The sequence below is a fragment of the Diceros bicornis genome, chromosome X (assembly GCF_020826845.1).
Source record: "Diceros bicornis minor isolate mBicDic1 chromosome X, mDicBic1.mat.cur, whole genome shotgun sequence".
In the NCBI taxonomy this organism is placed as follows: domain Eukaryota; kingdom Metazoa; phylum Chordata; class Mammalia; order Perissodactyla; family Rhinocerotidae; genus Diceros; species Diceros bicornis.
Genome location: NC_080781.1, coordinates 12,811,565 through 12,833,675, shown reverse-complemented (window position 1 = coordinate 12,833,675; position 22,111 = coordinate 12,811,565). Strand labels below are relative to the sequence as shown.

The following is a 22,111-nucleotide window of genomic DNA, read 5'->3' as shown; positions in this document are numbered from 1 at the left end:
TCAAAAGTTGCCTTCTCAGGAAAGCAGCCCCAACTTCTCAGGCTGTGATGTACTTACCCCTCTGCTGTGCTCCCATTGTGCCTGTATTTGCCTCTTTCATAGAACATTTTGCACTGCACTGTGATTGAGGCAGGCCTGATCTGCCATCCTTCTAGACTGTAAGCTCCTTGGTGTTTTTATTTCACTTTCTATCTCCAGCGCCTAGCACAGTATCTGGTACTTAATATATTTTCAACAATGTTTGTTGAATTAATGGGAAAAAAAAAGATCAAATTGATGGATTTGCAGCTGCTCCTGACTTCATGTTTTCTTTTCTGCTCCTGGTTTTCTTTTCTTCTCATGTTTATCACCCACTTTTTACATATTATTTTATCTTTTTGGGCTGTTGGTATTTACGTAAGCCACCTTCAATAGAGTTCTGTCATTTTAATCTAGATGCTACCTCTCAGGAGATAAAACATGGTGGGCAGAGCTCAAAGCTCAGGACTTCTGGTTACTTCTAGGACATTCACAACAATGGAACGCAGTAGTGCATAGATGAGCATCTCTCTGGAAGCCAGCACTACAACTTATGAAAAGAAAACCACAGTGTGATTGCCCTCATCAAACTGTCTATTCAACCTGAAGTCTCCTGCTAGGGAGATGCTCTGTTTATAGAGATAGTTATAATCATGGAGAGATAGGGCTGTACCTTCTGTTTCTAATGTTTTTTCTGTCTTGTTTGTTTTTAAACATCATTGTATTTTAGAATGAATAGGAACCGGATCAACAATGCCTTCTCTTTGGATGACCAGACTCTGGAATTTTTAAAAATTCCTTCCACTCTAAAGCCCCACACTGACGCATCTGTGCCCATCTGGATTATTATATTTGGTGTGATCTTTTGTGTCGTCGTAGTTGCAATTATGCTATTGATTTTATCAGGAATCCGGCAACGTAGAAGGTAAGATATTGAAAGGGAGTGATTTAAAGAGCATTTTCCTATTTACTCATGACTTGGAAAAATAAGGAGAGGATTTTTCCCCTAGCTGAAGATAATACCTTAAATCTGAAACTTTGAAAAAATTGGTGATTTTCAAATTATCACTTATGCTCTTGTTTTTAGAGACTTTTTCGAGTCTAATATCCCTTACTTAACTATGGGTCCTTCCATTACTATCTTTCTCTCTCTTCTACACCATATGAATGTTTCATATCTAGAGTTGATTTTAATACCTGTGTTATGATTTTGTAAACTGGATGTACAGAGTTAAACTGACTTTTTGGGCAGGCAGAGTTAATCTTTGGTAGCCATCCCCCTCCAAATGTTAGCAGTTCCACAGTTCTTTCTGTGCCTTCCCACCTTGGCCTGCCTCTTCTTGGCCCAGTGCCTGCAGCTGCCGTCTTGTCCCAGATACTTTTGTGCTGTTTTATACTTCCTTCCCTTTAATGGACGCTCATCCCTCTAGTGCCTATGATATTATATAGAATTGCATTCCTCAAAGCGGCCTTTGAATCAACTCCCCACATCAGAGTCAGTTGGAACACTTATTTAAAATGTTGGTTCCTTTGCCCTATCCACTAAATTAGAATTTCTGAAGGGGATGCATTTTAATGAATGTCCAGGTTATTCTAATTCACTTAGTCTGAAAGCTTCCAATTTAACTACTTACATAGAGATTCCCATTCCTCAAGTTCATTTACCTGGATTCTGGGGCACTTGCAAACTTTGCTGTCTAAATTATTGATCTTACTTTAAGAGAGAATTTCAGACCAGTGGGAGAGTTACTAAGATAGTGGGGCAGCAGAAGAAAAGACAGGATTTCTCAGCACAATGAAAGGAGAAAATAATTTTGTTTACAAGTACCTCTGATCCAGAGGGAAAGTAGAAAGAGTCCTCAACTCTTCACTAGACATTTTGATCTTCTAAATCTTCCCTTCTGATACCGAGGAAGAGAAATTCTCGGAAGAAAGGAAGAGGTAAGTGGTAATCACAGTGCCATACATTGGTTTTCAAAAGGGTTGGTGCCCACATGGAACATATGGGAATGTGTTTGGCCAAGTGTGTGTTCAATTAAATGTTTCTCCTGAGGTTTACTACTTTCCATATGTTTCACCCTAGTTACTAGCAGAAGGTAGTTATTTGAAATTTGGGGCTTTGTAATTTTTTTTACAAATGATAAGTGAAATGCTATAGAATAAATAGGATTTATGTCTAGTCCCTGAATTAAAGTCAAAGATTAAGATCAAGTTGTACTTACTTGATTTTCTTGATCTTGACTTGAAATGTATTGCAAAGAGACTTGGTACAAGTTGTTAATTTTTTTTTAGAATATTAAGAAATATTCTCTTGCAGTATTTGAATACTCACGTTTAATATTTTTAAGTTTTGTAGTAATCCTAAAATGCTATGATTCTGTTGTTTCTAATGATTGTAACCTTTGTGAATTCACTTCATCTCCTTGGTTCCCAATTTTGTCACTAGTACCAGATAGTGTAGGAGTTAGAAGAATGGGCTCTGGAGATAGACTGCTTAGATTCAAAGCATTTATCTCCTAGATTCTGCTCTTGTATATAATCCTTTAACTGTATGGATATCAGGAAGCACAGGCAATGAGTCAGAGAAACCAAGCTGAGGAGAATGTGGTTTGTGGTGCTAGAGTCAAGTTGGTTAATTTTTTCTTTGCTGTCTGTGCATAGATAACTTTGCTAGAGCGACAGTGAGGTATCCTGGAAATAATTAACTTGGTGGGATAAAAAGAGCTAATACAGTAGAGTGCTTAGAGTGGTACCTGGCAAACAGTGAGTGCTCGATAAGTATTAGCTCTTACTATTATTTTATTATCCTGCCATTTGCTGGTCTTTCAACTGGTTTGTGCTGGGATCAGCTATCTCTTTCCTTCTGAGTAGTTTCTGCAGTAATATAATAATTGAGTGTATAGCATCATAATCTGTTGCCTGGGAGGAGTGAGGCTGCTGTCATAACCTTGCCTTCACATATTCATTTCACGTTCAAACTAGGAAAACAGATGGACGAATCTCTTGTGTGAACCTGGAGGGCATCAATAATTAGCAAATACAGTCAGGACAATTATGACAACCTTCTGAAGATAAACTGAGTTGTTAAGTTTGATACAATCTGTGGTGGGTTTTTCTTGGGCAAAGTATTGCTTCAAAGGTGAGGAGAGGGTGCAGTTTGAAGTGGGGAGAGGCCTGATAATTGTAATGAAAGCCCTTTCTAATCATAGAAAATGTAGGAGTTGCCCCCAAAGCCTTTAGACTTGAGCAAGACAAATATTTGTTCAACAATCCAATCCATACATTAGATAATAATGAACATAGTTTGCATGATATGAAACCTTAAACTTAGAAGATCAGGAGGGACTACAGGGTCATCTAAGTCACCATTCTGCTTCTATGGAGAAGAGTGCCAGTGTCATTGAAGATATATTTAAACTTACTGTTGAGGAAATTTCTCAAGTAAAAGTTTCACAATTCTGTTAGCTGTGTCAATAACAGCGTTACATCAGTTATTCAGAGCCATGGGTGGGAAGTATGCAGTCATTGGAGCCCAAACTAGGTGACCTCAAATACCAGCTATACCCTTTAGCTGAATGACCTTGGTTGGGTCATCTAATTTCCATGAGTCCGTTTCTCCATCTGTAATAGGGAGATAATATCTCACAGGGCTTCCATGAGGATTGGATGAGATAAATGTGTATAAAGTACCTAGGATATAGTATGCACTAAATCAGCAGTAATTATTATTATCCAAGATCAGCTTAACCCATTTCTGTGATTAAGGGATGCTGGAAAAGGATCTCTTTTCTATCCAGATATCGCCACCAAATTGTAGAAAATTTTCCGGTCCAATGGCTCATTACTTGGGATTTTATTAGTCAACAAACACCTATTTTAAAAGGCAAATGATCTTATTAGGTCTACTGTTTACTATAATAGTGATGAACTGGTTAACCAGCTCTCTAAAAAAAAAAAAACCCTGATTTGTAGCATTTGCCGATTTCCTATCAAGTATGAAATTTCTGAACGTTTAACGGTCACCTCTTGCAAGCCTGTACCAGCCAGCTTCAGCACACCATTGCCGCTGCCATCTCCTTGTGAAATAGTTTGAGGAGGTTGCTTCTCTATTATCATCTAGTCGAGAATAGCAGTTTGTGGAAATGAGAGATTTGTTGAAGGGAAAAAGATGGAAAAGTGATTTTTTTTTTTTAACTTTTGGGCAACAATTTGGGTAGATTGGAAGCCAACTAAGATGAACTGCATATACTTCACAATAATGTCTGTACTAAATGTGTGTCTAGCCCCAGCCTGGAAGTAGATGTTTTAGTTCTCTGGTCAGCTTTATGATGATGGCGATGACGATGATGGTGATGGTAGTGATAATGGTGACAGTGATGGTGGATGATGACAAGGATAATCGTGGTTATAATGGTGAGGGTGATGTGATAACGGTAATGGTGATGAAATTGATGATGTGATGTGTGTTTTAGTAGAAAGAGCACTGGATCAATACTCTTGGTTTTGGTTTCCAGTCTCAGGCCCAGGCTTTTAGTAGCTGAGTGACCTTGAGCAGGTTACATATGGAAAATGAGGATAACAATATTTTCTTAAATAGTTATGATGATGAGAAGACAAAATTAGAGAATACGCGCAAGTGCTTTATACACTGGAAAGTGTTATATCAATGTAAGTTACTAGCATTACCATCAAAAAGCAGTTATAAAGTGCTGATTCTATGTAACCTTGCACTTGGTGCCGTAAAAGGCGAGTCGCAGATACAACACAATTTCAGACTTGAATGTACATAGTAGAATTGATTTACAAATACCATATATAAATAGACTGTTATAATGTTGGGAACTTAGGAAGGGACCTTAACAATGACCTAAATCCGTCTCTCCAAAAACCAAGACTCAGAGGTAAAAATATCTTATTCCTTTATTGACCATCCATCCTGTGATAGGAGCTATAGTACATACCGTGGAAGAGACAAACATAGATAACATGATGGTCCTTGACTAAAGGAGATTATAATCTCGTAGTTGGTAATAAAGCCAGGTCAAGGACTCAGGATATAGAAACCTAGCTAATGCTCACAGTTGAGTAGAGTCATTAGTAAATTCACTTGGTTTATTTCTGGTTATATTTCTATTCCCGTAAGGTCAATAGTAAACAGAAGTGCCTTTGGATTTCTACAAATCTTGCTTTTCACACACTCAGCCAACATTTTTGTATACTGAAACTTCACATTGTTATAAAGCCTTAATTAAATGAGTAGTCTTGAAAATAAAAGTGTAAATAAAATCAGAAATGTTAGAGCTAATAATTGTTTTTCTTTGCTGTTCTTAAATGTACATGCTCAATAGGAATCAAATATATGTTTTGAGTGAAGCCTGGGGAGATTAAATAGAGTTCTAGGTCTACTCTTTTCACCAATTTTATTCCATTCTGAAAGACAAGTTGCTCTATGTATTTGAGTCTCAGCTCCTTTGTTTGAAAAACAAGGATAATAATAAAATCTACGTAATATTGCAATGGGAATTAAATGAGATGATATATGCAAAGCACTTAGTCTGGTTTCTGCCATGTAATAGATACTGATTATTATTATTATTGCTATCACATGGCAGATAAAAAGCCACCTGCCTACAGTCACATGATTAGAAAGTAGTGGTACCAGTATTTAAAACCAGGTGGGCTTGATCGCAAAGCCTACCAGTCTCAGTGTGCTGCAATGCCCGCTGAAATCATTCCAGTAACACTGATACTTTCCCCAGGAATCACCCGTACTGGTTACGAGGACAGTCCTATTTCCCCAATAATTGATCCTGTCCTGTTCTAAAATCATATTTGTCTGTGCTTTGTTGTTTTTCTGGCTATTCTTGGACCTTGGCTCTTCAGCCCTACCTTGTTTGAAAGGAGACAGAAATACTTTCTCTGTTTTTAGGCGCCACTGCTTTATCTTGAGCAAACCCTGTTCCTCAACACTCCCTAGCTCCGAGGGCCACCTGATACTTTTTTGTCCTTTCCTTGTCCCTCTTCTCTCTAGATTTATGAGAGATATGCACTCTCAAGGCTCCTAGGAGCTAGTTTCAGGTAATTTAGTCACGTGTTTTTTTTTTGTTTTGTTTTATCATCTTCCTGGACCAGCTGACATTACAGCAACACCGGAAGTCATTAAGCCTCACTTTTATTATTCAGGAAAAAGAATTCATGTTTTTAGCAGAACATCAAATCAGAATGATCCAGAAAGAGAGTTAAGTTTTATTATTCTTAGTAAGAGCAATGCACAGGCAGTGAATCAGTTTATTACAGTACACACTATGAGATGTGACAAAGCGCTGTGTTACTGTTAGATAACCTTTGAGCGGCTTATCATGTCCACCAGCCAGCAAGTTACTGACACGGCAGTTTGTGAAGCCCAAGACTCTGAATAACTGGATCTAAGGTCACAAAAGAGCAATATGTGCCTAATTTGCCGCGGACACAGCTCGGTTTGATGAATTTCCACAGTGACTTCGCTCAGAATCTTTTTGGTTGAGAAATGCTTCTACTAAAGAAGGGAAACTTGTCCTCATCCGTTTGCATCTTCCTTTTTAGTTCTTCCCATTCCTTTGTGATACCTGATGGATTATTTTTCCTTTGTGGTTGGGGAGGGAGAGGCAAGATTCCTTGCAGTGAGCTGCATGTGTCCAGTTCTCTGTAATGTTTTTTCTAACTCATAAAAACACTTTTTTAGCTGAAGAAACTGTCAAATAAACACTGACAACCATTATTTCTAACGCTACTGTTGCATTGCCACCTACTTCAGAATGCTCCATCCACTAAGATTTTTGTAATATGGGTTTCATACTTACATACACAAATTTCAGGGTAAAATTTGACTGTTTAAAATCTATTTATTGTTATGGAGAATTAATATTCACTCTAAGCCCAGTGAGGACTGATTTGGGGGAAAATTGCACGAGCTAGGCATTTTTTGATGATAATTTATAAATATGAATTTGTTACTAGGGTTTCATCCCTTCTAAAACATCGCTCCTCTCTTTTATAATCCATAAAAAATGGGGGGAAGGAGGATGTGGGAAATTTGAAATTTTTCCCTTTTATTGAGTCCTTTCTTTTCACTTTTTTTTTGTGTGTGTGTGTGAGAGGAGATCAGCCCTGTGCTAACATCTGCCAATCCTCCTCTTTTTTTGCTGAGGAAGACTGGCCCTGGGCTAACATCCGTGCCCATTTTCCTCCACTTTATATGGGATGCCCTCAAAGCATGGCTTGCCAAGCAGTGCGTTGGTGCGCGCCCGGGATCCAAACCGGTGAACCCCGGGCCGCTGCAGCAGAGCGTGCACACTTAACCGCTGCTCCACTGGGCCGGCCCGCTTTTCACTTTAGAACAAAGACTGTGCCTCTGTCAACACATGATAGGCACTCAAAATATGGTTATTGAATGAATTTGGATACTATGAATGGAAGTGATGTGATTGATGGTTATAGAATGTCAATCGCTTATGCTTTCTGGAGGACATGGAAAGTTACGATACTCCTGTCCACAGGAGGAGGGACCAAAGTATTCTAGTTCTCTGGTTGGTGATTTCACCCAGCTGGAGGACCTTCTCATCACATGGAACTCTATGCCCACCCCATCCTGCGCTGGTCGCTGATTGCTGTTGCTTGGAATGGCCAGTGCAGTGTCTTCACCCTGAGGATGGAAAAACACAGCAGCCTATCCTTTCCTAGGTCTCTGGGACTTTAACTCCTTACTTCTAACCCAGCATTGGGCCTGTAGTGACACATTGTGACATTTGACAGTGGCATATACAATGGCAAAATACTTTCAAGTGATGACAGTGGAATCTGCAGTATTGGAATGCTACTTTACCTTTCTTTTTGAAATCTGGCTATTTGAAATTATCTAATAAACTATCAGCAAAGTCTGACAAAATCTATACTAACTCCTAATTCCTAAGGTAGGAAAATGAATATTTCCCTCCATCCATTTGAAAACATAACGATACAAGAAATATCACATGTGTATATTTCCTTCCTCCCTCCCTCCCTCCCCCCGTCCTTCCTTCCTTCCTTCCTTCCCTCCTTCTCCCTCCTTCCTTCCCTCCTTCCTTCCCTCCTTCCTTCCTTCCCTCCCTCCCTTTCTTGTGGTGGATCCCATTCAAGATCTACCTTGGGCTACTGTCTAAGTAACTTTGCCTACAGCATTAGTCTGTCTGTCCATCCATCCATCCAATTGTTTGTTCAATTACCCAACTACCACCCATCCATCCATTAATTTATCATCCAACCAGCCAGCCATTGATCTACATTCATCGATCCATTCATCCATCTATCTGTCTAACTAGCTAACCAGCCATACATGTATGTGTCCATCCAACTCTAAGCAGATTAGTTGAGTACCTACTCTGTGCTGAGTCCAGATCAGCTGTTTTACAAAATATCTTTAAATTTGGGTTTGTCTGATTAGTTCCTCTGGGGAGATTCAGGTCACAAAAATTTGGTGGGGGGTAGGAACACAGAACATAGAATTTTGTAAACAAATAAGTAAATAAATAAATTATATATATATAAAATCTTATCAGTGCAGTGCATCACATCTGGAGGCACTTGTCAGCTTGTCTCATTGTTGGTGATGTTCACCAAATTTCTCCATTTACAAAATACAAGTGTCTCTTTATAGTTAGTACATTGCTTGTGGGAGTGATATATTGAGACCATGTGAATATCCTGTTCCCTAACCATCTCTCACTCAATGGTTTAGCATCCATTGATGAGCCTCATCAGAATCAATTATTACTGTAGTGGTGGTTTTCTATTTCTGTTACTCCTTCTATGTTAGTTGTCATTCTTTTGTAAACAAAAGCTCTCTCTTTTCTCTCTCTTCCTCCACCATATTCTTTAAAGCACATTAAAATGGACTCTCATGTAGGACTAATGGGAAACTCTGTCTCGGTCATCACTGGGGCATCATCCTTGGGCGTCTTTAGGCACTACTCTTTTCTCCCCCTACCTCCATGAAATCAAACATAATTGGCTGAGTGTCTTGGTCTTTCACAAAAGACCCTTGAATTCAAGGCTACAGCTTTCCACTCTCAAAGGAAATACTAAGGGTCTGGTTACCACTTGGGTTAGGGTAGCAGGGTATACAAACGGTCTGAGGAAGAGAAACTCAAAAATTTATCCTGTCGTATAGAGTTTTTTGGAATGACCTGGAATTATAGCTATGAGTTGTAGTTAGTAAAATGTTTTCTCATTCCAAAAACCCTACTTACAAATGAATGCAACTGTTTTGTAATGAGTAGAGCCAAGCAGTGATATCTGCAATTTATAATGGTTACTTCCTTTCTACAAAGTAATGTGAGTTTGCTTCTTGATACCTCATTTCAATTTGGTTTTCACTCAGCATTTGCAGACCACTAATTTGTCAAATCCTGTGAGAGGAATTTATTGCTTTTTTAAATTCAATTTTTATCAAGTTGTTCTCGTAGAGCTAAATTTTTTAACTTGCAGTTTACTATACATTTCCTCACATTCCTTCGTGCAATTTCTGTCTGTGAATGTATATGTGTATATTGTGTGTATACAAACATTTTCAGTCATATAAATAAGCATATATACTCATTCATATACATATTCATATATATTCATTTTAGTATTCCAAATAAGACCCACTTGTTCTGATCAATATGTTTATATCACCCAGGCAGACTTCTTATCTTGATAGCATCTTTTCACCTTATCAGCTCTTTATGATCTTTGAAATTTGTTTGAAAATACACAATGTCATCAATTATTTCATCATTCTAAGGTTCCCCTTCCCTTTCCTGCTCTCCATGTTTGTACAGAAGACCATGCTTTCTCCTGCTAGATACCAATCATTCTTTTTATGTGCATTTAGGAAGAACAAAGGACCATCTGAAGTGGATGACACTGAAGATAAGTGTGAAAACACAATCACAATTGAAAATGGTATCCGCTGTGATCCCCTGGACGTGAAGGGAGGGCACATTAACGATGCCTTCATGACAGAGGATGAGCGGCTCACCCCACTCTGAAGGGCTGCTGTCTGCTTCCTCAAGAAACTCAACACTTTTTTCTGTGCAACTGCCGAGCACCACAAATTATCAAGGGCAGATTATATGTTTTGTTTCACTATTCTTCTTTTGTAAGAAATTTTGATTGTGCATGAAAGTGAAAAGCAATCAGTTCTACCCATGAAGACAACTGGAATCATAAACTGTTGGCTACTCAAAATATTCTAATATATTTCTCTGACAACACAGTGTATAAATGTAGTCATGTGGTGTTTGTAGTTATTCATTTAAAAATGCTTTTGTATTTAAGCATTTCTAGAAATAAGGTCAGGCCACTATATATATTTCACATTTTGAAGACCTAAGAAAAATATTTTTCCAGTGGAGAATACCTATACTATGGTGAAGAAATCATTGAAAATGGATCCTTTTTGAATATTGTTTATATCACTCTGTATGTGACTAAGTAAACAAGAATAAAAAGTAATTATTGTAAATGGAATGAGTAGAAATGGGAGGGTTGATACACAAGGTGGAATTTGATCCTGTTATCATACCAACAGTTGCTTATATATTTTCTGATTTTGTCTGTAATAAGGCAGCTCTATTTGTTGACTATTTCTGCAATTTGTAAAAGTACAATCTATGCTAATTTAATAAAGTGCTAATCATCTCTTTTTGATTATATGACTAATTGTGGTCTGAGATTTATTTTCACACTATGGAACATAGTAAGGCTAATTTTTATTAGTTACGTTTAATCTGCTCAGCAGCCCTAGAAATGAATTATTTTTGTTGTGCGTATCCTTGCTTAAAGACATCTTGTAGTTTTTAGACTTGATTTTACTTCCAGATAGGCCATGTATCATTCTAAATTCTAATAATAATTATACATTTATTAGTAGAAAGAAAATTTGCTGCTCAATCTCTCACTGCTATCGCCCATAGTTGATGTTACAGCAACAGTCTCTAACTCACTTCTCTGCCTACAGTCTTGCTCCCTGGGTACAGACTCTAAGATGGATAGTTGCATGCAGAAGTTTATTGCGGAGTGCTCTCAGGAGTTATACCTGTAAGAAGTGAGGAAGGCGAGTGTGGCAGACAGACTCGAAGGTGTCTGCTGTCTCCTGATGTTCATGCTTTCATGTAATCCCGTCTCCTTGAGTGAGAATGGGACTTGTGACTTGCTTTTAATGAATAGAATACAGCAAAGGTGATGAGATGTGACTCCTGCAATTACTTTATGTGATGTCTGAGTCTGTCTTGCTGGCAGACTTGTTCTAGAGACTCTCCTTGCTGGCCTGATTAAGTAAATGGCCATGTTGGGAAAGCTCACATGAAAGAAACTGTGAGCAGCCTCTAGGAATTGCTTGTGGCCACTTGGTACTGAAGACAACTTCCAACCAACAGCCAGCAGGAAGCTGTGGTCCTATGACCACAAGGAAATGAATTCTTTCAACAACTGGAGTGAGCTTGGAAGCAGATTTTTCCCCAGTCAAGTCTCCAGATGAGAAGGCAATCTGGCCAACACTTTGATTGCACCCTGAGCAGAGGACCCAGTTAAGCTGTGTCCAGACTCCTGACCCACAGACATTGTGAGATGATAAATGTGTATTTTTTTAAGCCACTAAGTTTGTGGTAATGTGTTATGCAGCAGTAGGAAACTAACAGAGTAGGATTAGGCAAAGTGACCAGCAACACGGTTACAACAGAGGCCTCAGCCAATCCTTCAGGGAGCTTAGGAGCTGAGATTGTCCCTGATTGAGATAAGGTAGCTGGGCCTTTGTATCTCATGGCCATGGGTGCTCTCTAGGACAGTATCTGCCCTTGGGAAAGGCAGTTCCCTGTGGCTGAGGGCAATTCTCATTGAAGGACTCAGCTGTGAGCCTTCAAAAGCCAATATTTCCAAAAGCTGGGGATGGGTACACGGGCCCTGAAGAGGGGGCCTGGTGGACCCCCAGAATATCCATCACACCTTCCCCAGTCCATGGGCTGCAATGTAGCTTGAATGAATATCCAAAATGCAAACCTGATCCCATTGATTCCTAACATAGAAGCTTTTAAATGACTTCTTATTATCTTTAGGATAAAGCCAGACTCCTTAATACAGGGCCTTCTGCAGTTTGACCCCCACCTTCCTCTCTAACTTCATAGCTCATCCTTTCTCCCCTTTTTGTCTCTCTGTCTCTCTCTCTTTCATCCAATTGTAATAGATCTCTCACTTCCAGGCCTTTGAACAAGCTGTTCCACCTACCTGGAACCCTCTTCCCTGTCTTTCAGCCACTCTTAAAGCTTGTCCTTAGGGTTTCTCTCACTTAAACATCTTGCCCTCCTGGAGGTCTTTGCTGGACCTCCCAGCTATGTGCTCCTAGAATTCCCTGATAATTATACTCATCTCATTGCACTATAATTACATTATATTTAAATGTGTTTTTATGGAGGAAGGAGACCACAGAGGCAGGACTGCCCTAGAGCCCACAAAAGTCCTAATACAGCCTTGTCTCCATAAACATTTTCATAACCCACTTCACTTTGCTCCCACCTCTAACCAGATAGAATTAACCATGACTTTGGAACGTCACCGTATCTTTACATATTTTTAATTATAATGATTATAATATTTTATTTTATTTATTTGTTTACCTATCTGTATCTTCACACTAAATATAATATTCTTAGAGTGTTAAAGTCACTTAGCCTAGTGCCTTGTCTTTTTCTTTCCTTCCCTTCCTTTCTCCCTTCCTTCTTTCCTTTATAATCCCTGCCCTCATGGAGTTGAAAGTCTACATAATCAGAGCTCAATAAATGTGTGCTAATAAACAAGAAAATGAGATGGTAGCTGTCGCAAGCTCATAGTCTTATCCCCTCTGAGAGCAAAGCTTGCCCCTCTCTCTGTACGTGGAGGAGTTTGAATTTGCGGGTGTGAGATTTTTGACTTGGGCACCATTTTGACTTGGGAACCATATGCTCTTTAATATTATTAGAGCTTTCTTATTTTTAGGAGAGGAATGAGATTTGACCTCTTGGTTGGCAATATATGATTCACTAAAGAACCATTTTCTATCTTACATCCTCTTGGGTTGTACACTCCAGATTAAGGTAGCTTTGCATATAGAGTTGATGAAACGTCATCTGAATTCAATCAGTGTGCACTTGCAAGCATAATTCAAAACATGCATTCTCAAGAGGATGGAAATTGTTCTTGGTGGAGAGAAAAAAGTTTACATATTACAATGGTTTATAGTCCTCCAGAGGACCACGGTACATAAACAGATAAAAAGTATATCTATGGTATTAAAATTTCATGGTTGAGCTATTAGAAAAAGATGTCTAAAAAGTCTCAATAATGGGAAAAAATTGAGAAACACTGCTCCTAAATAGGCTTCTTATTTTGAAGCCAAGGGATAAACCAATTTGATCACCATATTATTTTCTTCACTGTCTGTTTATTCTGATGCCAAGGAGATTTATTCCGCTTGCAATGTTCTGCTGCACTAAATATCCTTGTTGGGGAAGTTTTCTATGCAAGCAGAGATGTGCTATAAACATGACAGTCAATATAACAGCAAAATGGAGCTTATGTCTCCTGCCTACTGCCTTTGACAAACACTCTGAGTAATTAGAGAGCAGTCAATCATCAACCACACCTTTCATTTTTAATTTAATGATCCTCTAATGTACCACAAGGGAATATACTATGAGGTGATATGTACTGGAAATAAAATGTTGTAAAGCAAGTGGAAATATAGCTGTTATTCCAGTCTCCAAGTCCTTAGCAAAAACTACGACGAAACTGGAAAGACGGAAGTGTCTGAAAACCAGGTCACTACAGAAAAAATTAGCTGGGATGGTGATATCCGGACTTATTTCACAGAACAAACGTAAATGCAGGTAACTTTTTTTTTTTTTAGTGTAGTTTTATCTTCCATATTTTCCACAAGGACTAATCAATACAAAACATGACTATAAAAAGAATGCAGTGAGTTCTTGCATTTAGAATGCTACATGGTCAGATTCCAGATATGAATATCACCAAGTGAAATAAGCACAATTTTCATTCCTGGATAAGGAACAAGGAATAGGAGAGAATACGGGTTAAGAACCAGAAAGAGTGAAAAATACCTCAGAGTCCAAATCCTCAGTCTTTATTTCAAATTCATGGGGCCCCTTAACATGATATTTTATTTCCCATTTTACATCTTGTTTTCTTTCATAAAAAAATATCACGTCTAGTTACCTCAATTACATAAGCAAATGTGTGGAAGTTTTCTTTCCGTCTTTCCTTCCTTTGTTCCTTTCTTCATTCCTTCCTTTCTGCCTCAAAAATTTATTGAATGTACACTCTATATAAGATATCATGCTGTGTTTAGATAAACAGAGGAAGAATGTCCTAGAAGGGACCCATTCATTATTTATGACAAGATGAAGTTTACTACTAAGAATATCATTCTATTTTAGGGAACTGTGGTTTGAATGAATGAATGAATAATTTCCAGTTGTTACTTGTTGAGTTATTTTGCTCTTTATTTTCATGGCATTGTTTGAAAAAGAATTTTATATCAGTTATGGGTACAGAATAAGAGCCAATTTATTAAGCACAGCATTAGTCTCCTCTTTATTATAACACGGGAGGGGTGCAGCAGTAGGGTGCAAGTAGTTGGTGTAAGTCTCTGTGGCGGTACTGGGCAGTAGGGGAGAGTTTGGCTAGTAAAGAAATGACAACTGTGTCCCTAGATGTAACTTTTCCACAGTTACTCCTTGATGTCGCCTATATTTTTTGAAAATTAGTAAGCATGTCAGTAATATGGATGTAGGGTGTTGGATGAAGGGAGACATTTAATCAGACCCAGAGAGAGTGATCTTAGTTTTTTTTTAAAGTGTCTGATGTCTTTTGACCCAATCTGAAAGTAGGTTCCCAGAACAGCAGGGCTAGGTCATATCCAAGACCACTGGAAAGGGTGGAACAAGAGCTCCTGGGCAAGGCATAGAACAAAGGTGAGCACTAGCTACCATGGGCAGGTGCCGTCACCAGGTGCCCTGCTACAGCGAACAAGTGGCCCTTATTTGCAAAATTCAGCAAAAGTTCAATTAAGACTCATGTCTTAATTGCCCCCGGACTCCATTTGTCATCCTAAACCATTAGTTCACAGCCCACGATAATTAGTGAACAATGAAGTATTGTGGCAATATTCAGTTTGTGTCAAGGTTGCATTTGACAACTTATGAGGTTGAACCTGATAAAATTGCTGCTATGCAATCATTTTTGACCTATAAAAATGGCAATTTCTTATAGTTCAAGCTATTAGTTTGCTAGTCAATTCCTTGAAAATTAGGAAAGATGTTCCTCATATAACTATGTCATACGTGGTAAGACAGCCTTCAGGCCAGTTCATGGGAGCATATTAACCCGTGATGTTGCTGAAATATTGTACATTTGTGATGTAAAATATTAGGAGACAAGCTGTTATAATGCCAGCAACTTAATGAAAACAAACAAAAAAGAAGGCAATCTAGTAAGAACCAGCTTTGATAGTATTTTATTGTTAGTCCTTGAGGGAAAGCAGATTTTTTTGTGTGTGAGGAAGATCAGCCCTGAGCTAACATCCAATGCTGATCCTCCTCTTTTTTTTTTTTGCTGAGGAAGACTGGCCCTGGGCTAACATCCATGCCCATCTTCCTATACTTTATATGGGATGCCGGCACAGCATAGCTTGACAAGCAGTGCGTTGGTGCGCACCCGGGATCCGAACCCCGGGCTGCTGCAGCAGAGCACGCACACGTAACTGCTCCGCCACCAGGCCGACTCAGAGGAAAAGCAGATTTTAATGGAAGCATAAGAAAGTACATGGAACTAGCAAAAGGCATTTATAGACTGTAAAAGGAATTTACAGACCTTAAAGGACATTAATCCTGGCTAACTAAAAATTAGGTCTACAATATATTCACTGTCTTGGCCATCCACTTACTTCCCAACTCTTTGCCTTCTGGCTTCCATTCCCATAACCCGGAGGAAACTGCTACCTCAAAGGTCACTAGTGAATTTCTGGTTTTCAAGACCACAGCTTCTCGGTCCTCACCCTCCTGAATCTCTTTGAGTCATTTTACACCATAGGGCACCCTGCCCCCCTCTTTGACACACTCTCCCTTCTTGACTTTTCTGTGATATGGCCCTATCCCTTTACTCCTCCTCTCTAACCATTCCTAAAGAAGCCAGAGAAGAAGTTGAAAGAGAAAGAAACAAGTGAAAAATTGAGTGATTTTGTGTAACGTTTAGTTGAGCTCTCCGTAGTGAAAGAAAGAAGAGAACTGCATCTTGTGTATAATGAAGGCGATGGAGAAAATACTTGGGGTTAACAGTTCTCTCTGCTGACCACCAATAGGTTGGTTGCTATCCAGAGAAGCCTTGGAGTAAGGGAGAAAAGAAGTGAAAGTAGTCATTGTATATTAAATGATTTGTTGCTTCACACAGTGGTGGAGATCATCAGGGCTAGAGGAATACATGTCCACAATCCCTGATCTGCAACTCCAAAATCCATAATCTCTAAAAGCCGTGTGGCAGCAACACTTGACCTGAACAGATATAATGCTCTTTATGATCTTTATTTATCATACTTAATGGTCTTTATTTGTTATACTTAATATTATTGAATGTAGAAATATTCAAGTGTTTAGTGATAGGATACTGCCTCAGATCCCGCTAGGGGTATGTTGATATATGGTATATTCACAGTATCACCTGTAATGCCTGAGTTCTAATCCCAACACTGCCGTTTACTAATTGGGTGGCCCTGGGTGGGGAGGGATTCATGAAAGTGGAGAGGAGGCAATCCAGTGAAATAACTTATCCCCATTTGATGTAAATAGACTAGCTTTAAGAAGGAACTAATACTTGCCTTATCTGCTCAAAGGGTTATTATGAGAATAGAATGAAATGAATAATAAAAAGCAGCAAAATTAATAAAGAAAATGTGCTCTGTGAATGAAATTTTTATTTATTAAAATTGATATTGAAACTACTCAACTTGAGGCCATAAAGAAGAATAAGAGGGTTTAAGTTAAATATTTTACTATATGAATAATTCATAACTACAATGGCTGAATCTCAGAAGTAGATCACCTACCCATTTGGAATGACACAACAACACATGGATCTGGTGGGGAGACAGTGGGCGGGAATAAAGTATCTATTTGAATTTTCAACACAAAGAAATAGAAAAAAAAACCCTACAAAACTCTGCTAGTGTAATTGCAAAGAAAAAACTAAGTACACATTACTTCTAACCCCAGCAATACCCTCATTTTCCCCCAGAGGATATAATCTTATATGATCCCTGAAGAGAGAGACAGAGATAGTGATGGCGATAGAGAGAGACAGAGAAAAATTTGTGGCAACTCAGCTAATTATCCCAGTATTAACTTCAACTCAATTAGGTAATGATGATCATGTTTTTAAACAATTACTCATTTTTCGACTCTATAACTATAGTCTAACAAGTTGACATTTGTTGAATCAAGTGTCCTCCCAATCAATTCAGTTAAAAAATTCTATGTGACTGCAATGGCCAAGATGTGGAAGCAACCCAAGTGCCCTTCTACAGATGAATGGGTAAAGAAGATGTGGTGTATATATACAATGGAATAGTACTCAGCTATAAAAAAAGACAAAATCGTCCTATTTGCAACAACATGGATGGACCTGGAGGGTATGATATTAAGCGAAATAAGCCAGACAGAGAAAGACAAATACTGCATGATTTCACTCATATGTGGAAGATAAACAAACACATGGACAAAGAGAACAGATTAGTGGTTACCAGAGGGGAAGGGGGTTGGGGGGTGGGCAAAAGGGGTAAAGGGACACACATATATTGTATGGTGATGGATAAAAATTCGACTACTGGTGGTGAGCATGATGCAGTCTATACAGAAATTGATAAATAATAATGTACACCTGAAATTACACAATGTTATAAATGATTATGATCTCAATAAAATAATTGAAAAAAAAATTCTATGTGACTGGGTGGACAAGCTGTCTTGTTGAATTAACTAATCAATATGGTAGAACTTTGTGCATCCGGTCAAATTCTAACGATATTAAGACTCTCTTACATTGAGGATTCGTGCCTGTGACTTGTCTGCCAAGTATATGGGGATGAGTCACTTCTTCATTTCTTGGGGCTCTTAAAAGCAAAGACTCAAAGGTTCCTGGGAGGACAGGGCCATAAGCCAGGAGTGGAAAAATTCATTCATATGATAAACCTTTTGGCTTTTATTTAGCACAGTTCTAGGTAATCGAACATGCTCTTTGAAGAACTAAAGAAAATTTAAACCAATGAACGTAAGAACTAAAATCTACTTGCTCAAAAGTGACCGAGGCTTGCCAATGTTAGTATCTTTGCCCTAATTTCAAGGGTGATTGAGGCTCATATTAGATTCCCAGCACATATTATAGTATTTGCTTCTAGATTATCATCTGCTTAGCTATAAAGGGGAATACCAAGGTTCATTTTAGTAGTACAATGATTGCTGAAAGCCGCAGGTTGCAGTTTCAAATGCAGTGCTTTGACACAGCACATTCCAATAGACCAGCAAATTAAATGCCATTTAGAAAACCTCCTCAAGGCTTATACCAGAGTCCTTTGGTGTAAAATTGAGCATGTTGTGGGGGCTAGAAATTACTGTACTTGGCAGTTTTTCCAGAGTTTTGTAGTTCTTTTTTTATTTGTGTTGAGAATCCAAATAGAAGCCTTGCATGTCTATATACTCTCTTTCCCCACCTTCCTGCCAAATCTATGTTTGTTTCCAGATAGATAGGTTATCTTACTTCTAAGATTTAGTCATTATGGATATGAATATTTATCCACATAGTAAAATACTTTCCCTAAATAAATCTTTTTTTCTTTTCTTTGTGGACTCAAGTTGAGTAGTTTCAATATCACTTTTTATGAATAATTTAAAGGTTTTATTCACAGGGTTCATTTTTTTCACTAATTTTTACTGCTTTTCATTATTTATTTCATTCAATAGCAAGTATTACTAATCCTACTTAACAAAAGAAAAAACAGAAGCTAAGTGAATTTAAATATTTTACCCAAAATCATACAGCATTTAAAAATGTTCATATGTTATTTTAGAGGATTCGTAGCAACTGATTCTTTTAGTTTCCATGTTTTAATTATTATTATTCTACTTTTAGCGCATTTCCATTTAAAAAGCACTTTGTCATCAACTCTTCTTCCTGGAATAACTTGAAAATGTCATCCATGCCATGCCAGATGTGTACTCAATGGAGGACAAGAACTGGTATTGGGGTGCCTGCAACCCCATGACTGAGTAATGTGCAGGGTGGTTGCTAGGATTATTCTTGGTCCAAATGGAACGTAGTACCATGGGAAGGGGCATAGAGAGAAATCAGAGTCTTAAACAGATTGGATGTATTTCATAACTTGAAAATTTTTTAAATGAGAATTCTATTTTTGCTTCAGCATTTATATAGCACTTTGGATAATTGTTTGTTGGCCATTTCTGTGCTATACTTGATTTAGGTCATTTGCTATTTATGCTTTGCTTGTGGGTAATGCAGGGCAGGTTTTAGAGGCTCTGATAAAACTGCAACTCTCCTCATCCTATGTTGAGTCAGATTTAAATGGAGGAAGAACACTCTGATACATCCTGTTAAAACAGAAAGTCAGGCTATATTATTCCTTTACTCAAACCTCTCTACGCCTACCTGTCTCTTTCGGAGTTGGCCCCAAAGTCTCTAAATGGTGACAAGGCCCTACACAATCTGCCCTCTGATCCACACTATTTTTATTATAAAAATTGTCATAAAAAATTGGAGGAATAATATAATGAACATCCACATATCTACTACCTAGATCTAACCATTCAAAACTGAAATTATAAAGGGCCGAGAGAGATAAGGTCCTGAGAGGGTTGCAAATAAAAGGAGAGAGAACCCACTGGATCAGGCTGTTAGAGATGTAATGGAGAGTGGGTTAGGCTACCTGTTAAACCGATGTTCTTACATAGGGAGTGGGATTAGGGGTGGGGGAAGAGACTACAGTTGGGCTGTGGTTGGGGCTCATTCCCAGAGCAGCATTTGGTTTTGTTTGTTTGTTTGTTTGTTTTCCAGCTGGAGATATAACTGACATATAACATTGCATAAGTTTAAGGTGTACAATGTAATGATTTGGCATGTGTATAATTGCAAAACAGTTACCACGATAAGCTTAGTTAACACATCCGTCACCTCGTGTAGTTACAATTTTTCTTCCTGTGGTGAGAACTTATAAAATGTACTCTCTTAGTAACTTTCAAATATATAATACAGTATTGTTAACTATAGTCACTATTCTGTACATTACATTCCAAGAACTTATACCACTTTTTCTGTATCCATTCATCCGTTGACAGGCACTTAGGTTGTTTCCATATCCTGGCTATTGTGAGTAATGCTGCAATGAACACAGAAGTACAGATATCTCTTCGAGATCCTGTTTTCATTTCCTTTGGATATATACCCAGAAGTGGGATTGCTGGATCATATGGTAGTTTTATTTTTTAATTTTTTGAAAAATCTCCATACTGATTTCCATAGTGACATTCCCACCAACAGTGAACAAGTGTTCCCTTTTCTCCACAGCCTTACCAACGCTCGTTATCTCTTGTCTTTCTGATTCCAACAGGTGTGAGGTGATATCTCGTTGTCATTTTGATTTGCATTTCCCTGATGATTAGTGACGTTGAACATCTTTCCATGTACCTAGTGGCCATCTGTATGTCTTCTTTGGAAAAATTTCTTAAAAGAGAGTGGTATATTGTGTTTACATTTTCATTTGCTTCAAGATATTTTTTGATTTCCCTTTTGATTTCTTCTTCGACTTATTGGTTGTTCAGGATTATGTTGTTTAATTTCCACATATTTGTGAATTTTTCAGCTTTCCTCCTGTTATTGATTTCTAATTTCATACCATTATGGTTGGAAAAGATCCTTGGTCTGATTTCAGTCTTCTAAAATTTGCTAAGGCTTATGTTGTGACCTATCATATGATCTATCCTGGAGAATGTTCTATCTGCACTTGAGAAGAATGTGTGTTCTCCTTCTGTTGGATGGAATGTTCTGTATATGTCTATTAGGTCTATTTGATCTAAAATATGGTTCAAGTCCAACATTTCCTTGTTGATTTTCTATATGGATGGTCTATCCATTGTTGAAAGTGGGGTATTGAAGTCCCCTACTCTTATTGTATTGTTGTTTATTTCTCCCTTCAGATCTGTTAGTATTTGCTTAATATATTTAGGTGCTCCAATGTTGGGTACATATATATTTACAATTGTCATATCTTCTTGATGAACTGACCCCTTTATCGTCATATAATGACCTTCTTTGTCTCTTGTTAGCATTTTAGGCTTAAAGTCTATTTTGTCTGATATAAGTATAGCTTCCGCTGCTCTCTTTTGGTTACCATTTCTATGGAATATCTTTTTCATGCCTTCGCTTTGAGCCTATGTGTGTCCTTAAAGCTGAAGTGAGTCTCTTGTAGGCAGCATATAGTTGGGTCTTGTTTTTTAGCTACTCTAAGTAAGTCCCATAGGTTTTCTTCATTCCTTTTTCATTTTTTTTCTTTTTCCCAGAGCAGCATTTGACTGGATCTCTGGCCATCCATGTCCTCCCCTTCAGTCAAGGCCAAATTCAAACCTTCCTCAGCCTATGAAACCCTCCAGATATGAAGACTGTACATAACACCTTTCAGTAGTCTGTGTTAGTGTTTACAACTGTCAAGTGATTCTCCCTTAGGACTAAACAGGAGCTTTTGCCATGTCCTTTCAGCCCATTTCCTCCTGTTCTTTTCTTGGGAGAGATGGAGTTGTCTGGATAATATCTCCTACATATTGACATCAACAAATTTCAAGGCAGAAGTACTATATCATTTTCATCTATTTTAAAAAATGATAGTTATTTTCTTCTTCAACAATCTGACCAGTTCTTTTGAACCTTTACCACATCCCATGGACAGAGGCAGGGGTTGAAATGGAAAACACACTGACAGATTAAGCCTCAG

General features: G+C 38.2%; 1 protein-coding gene across 1 annotated transcript in view; it reads left to right on the top strand.

Moving 5' to 3' along the window:
• CLTRN (collectrin, amino acid transport regulator) overlaps nucleotides 1-10,733 on the top strand; it is a 33,155-nt gene extending 22,422 nt beyond the window's left edge. Inside the window, exons 5-6 of the mRNA XM_058535492.1 lie at nucleotides 749-943; nucleotides 9,908-10,733. Of these exons, the coding sequence (XP_058391475.1) occupies nucleotides 749-943; nucleotides 9,908-10,064 (352 nt within the window). The 3' untranslated portion in view covers nucleotides 10,065-10,733. The remainder of the gene's footprint in view (nucleotides 1-748; nucleotides 944-9,907) is intronic.
• The last annotated feature ends 11,378 nt before the right edge of the window (nucleotides 10,734-22,111 follow it).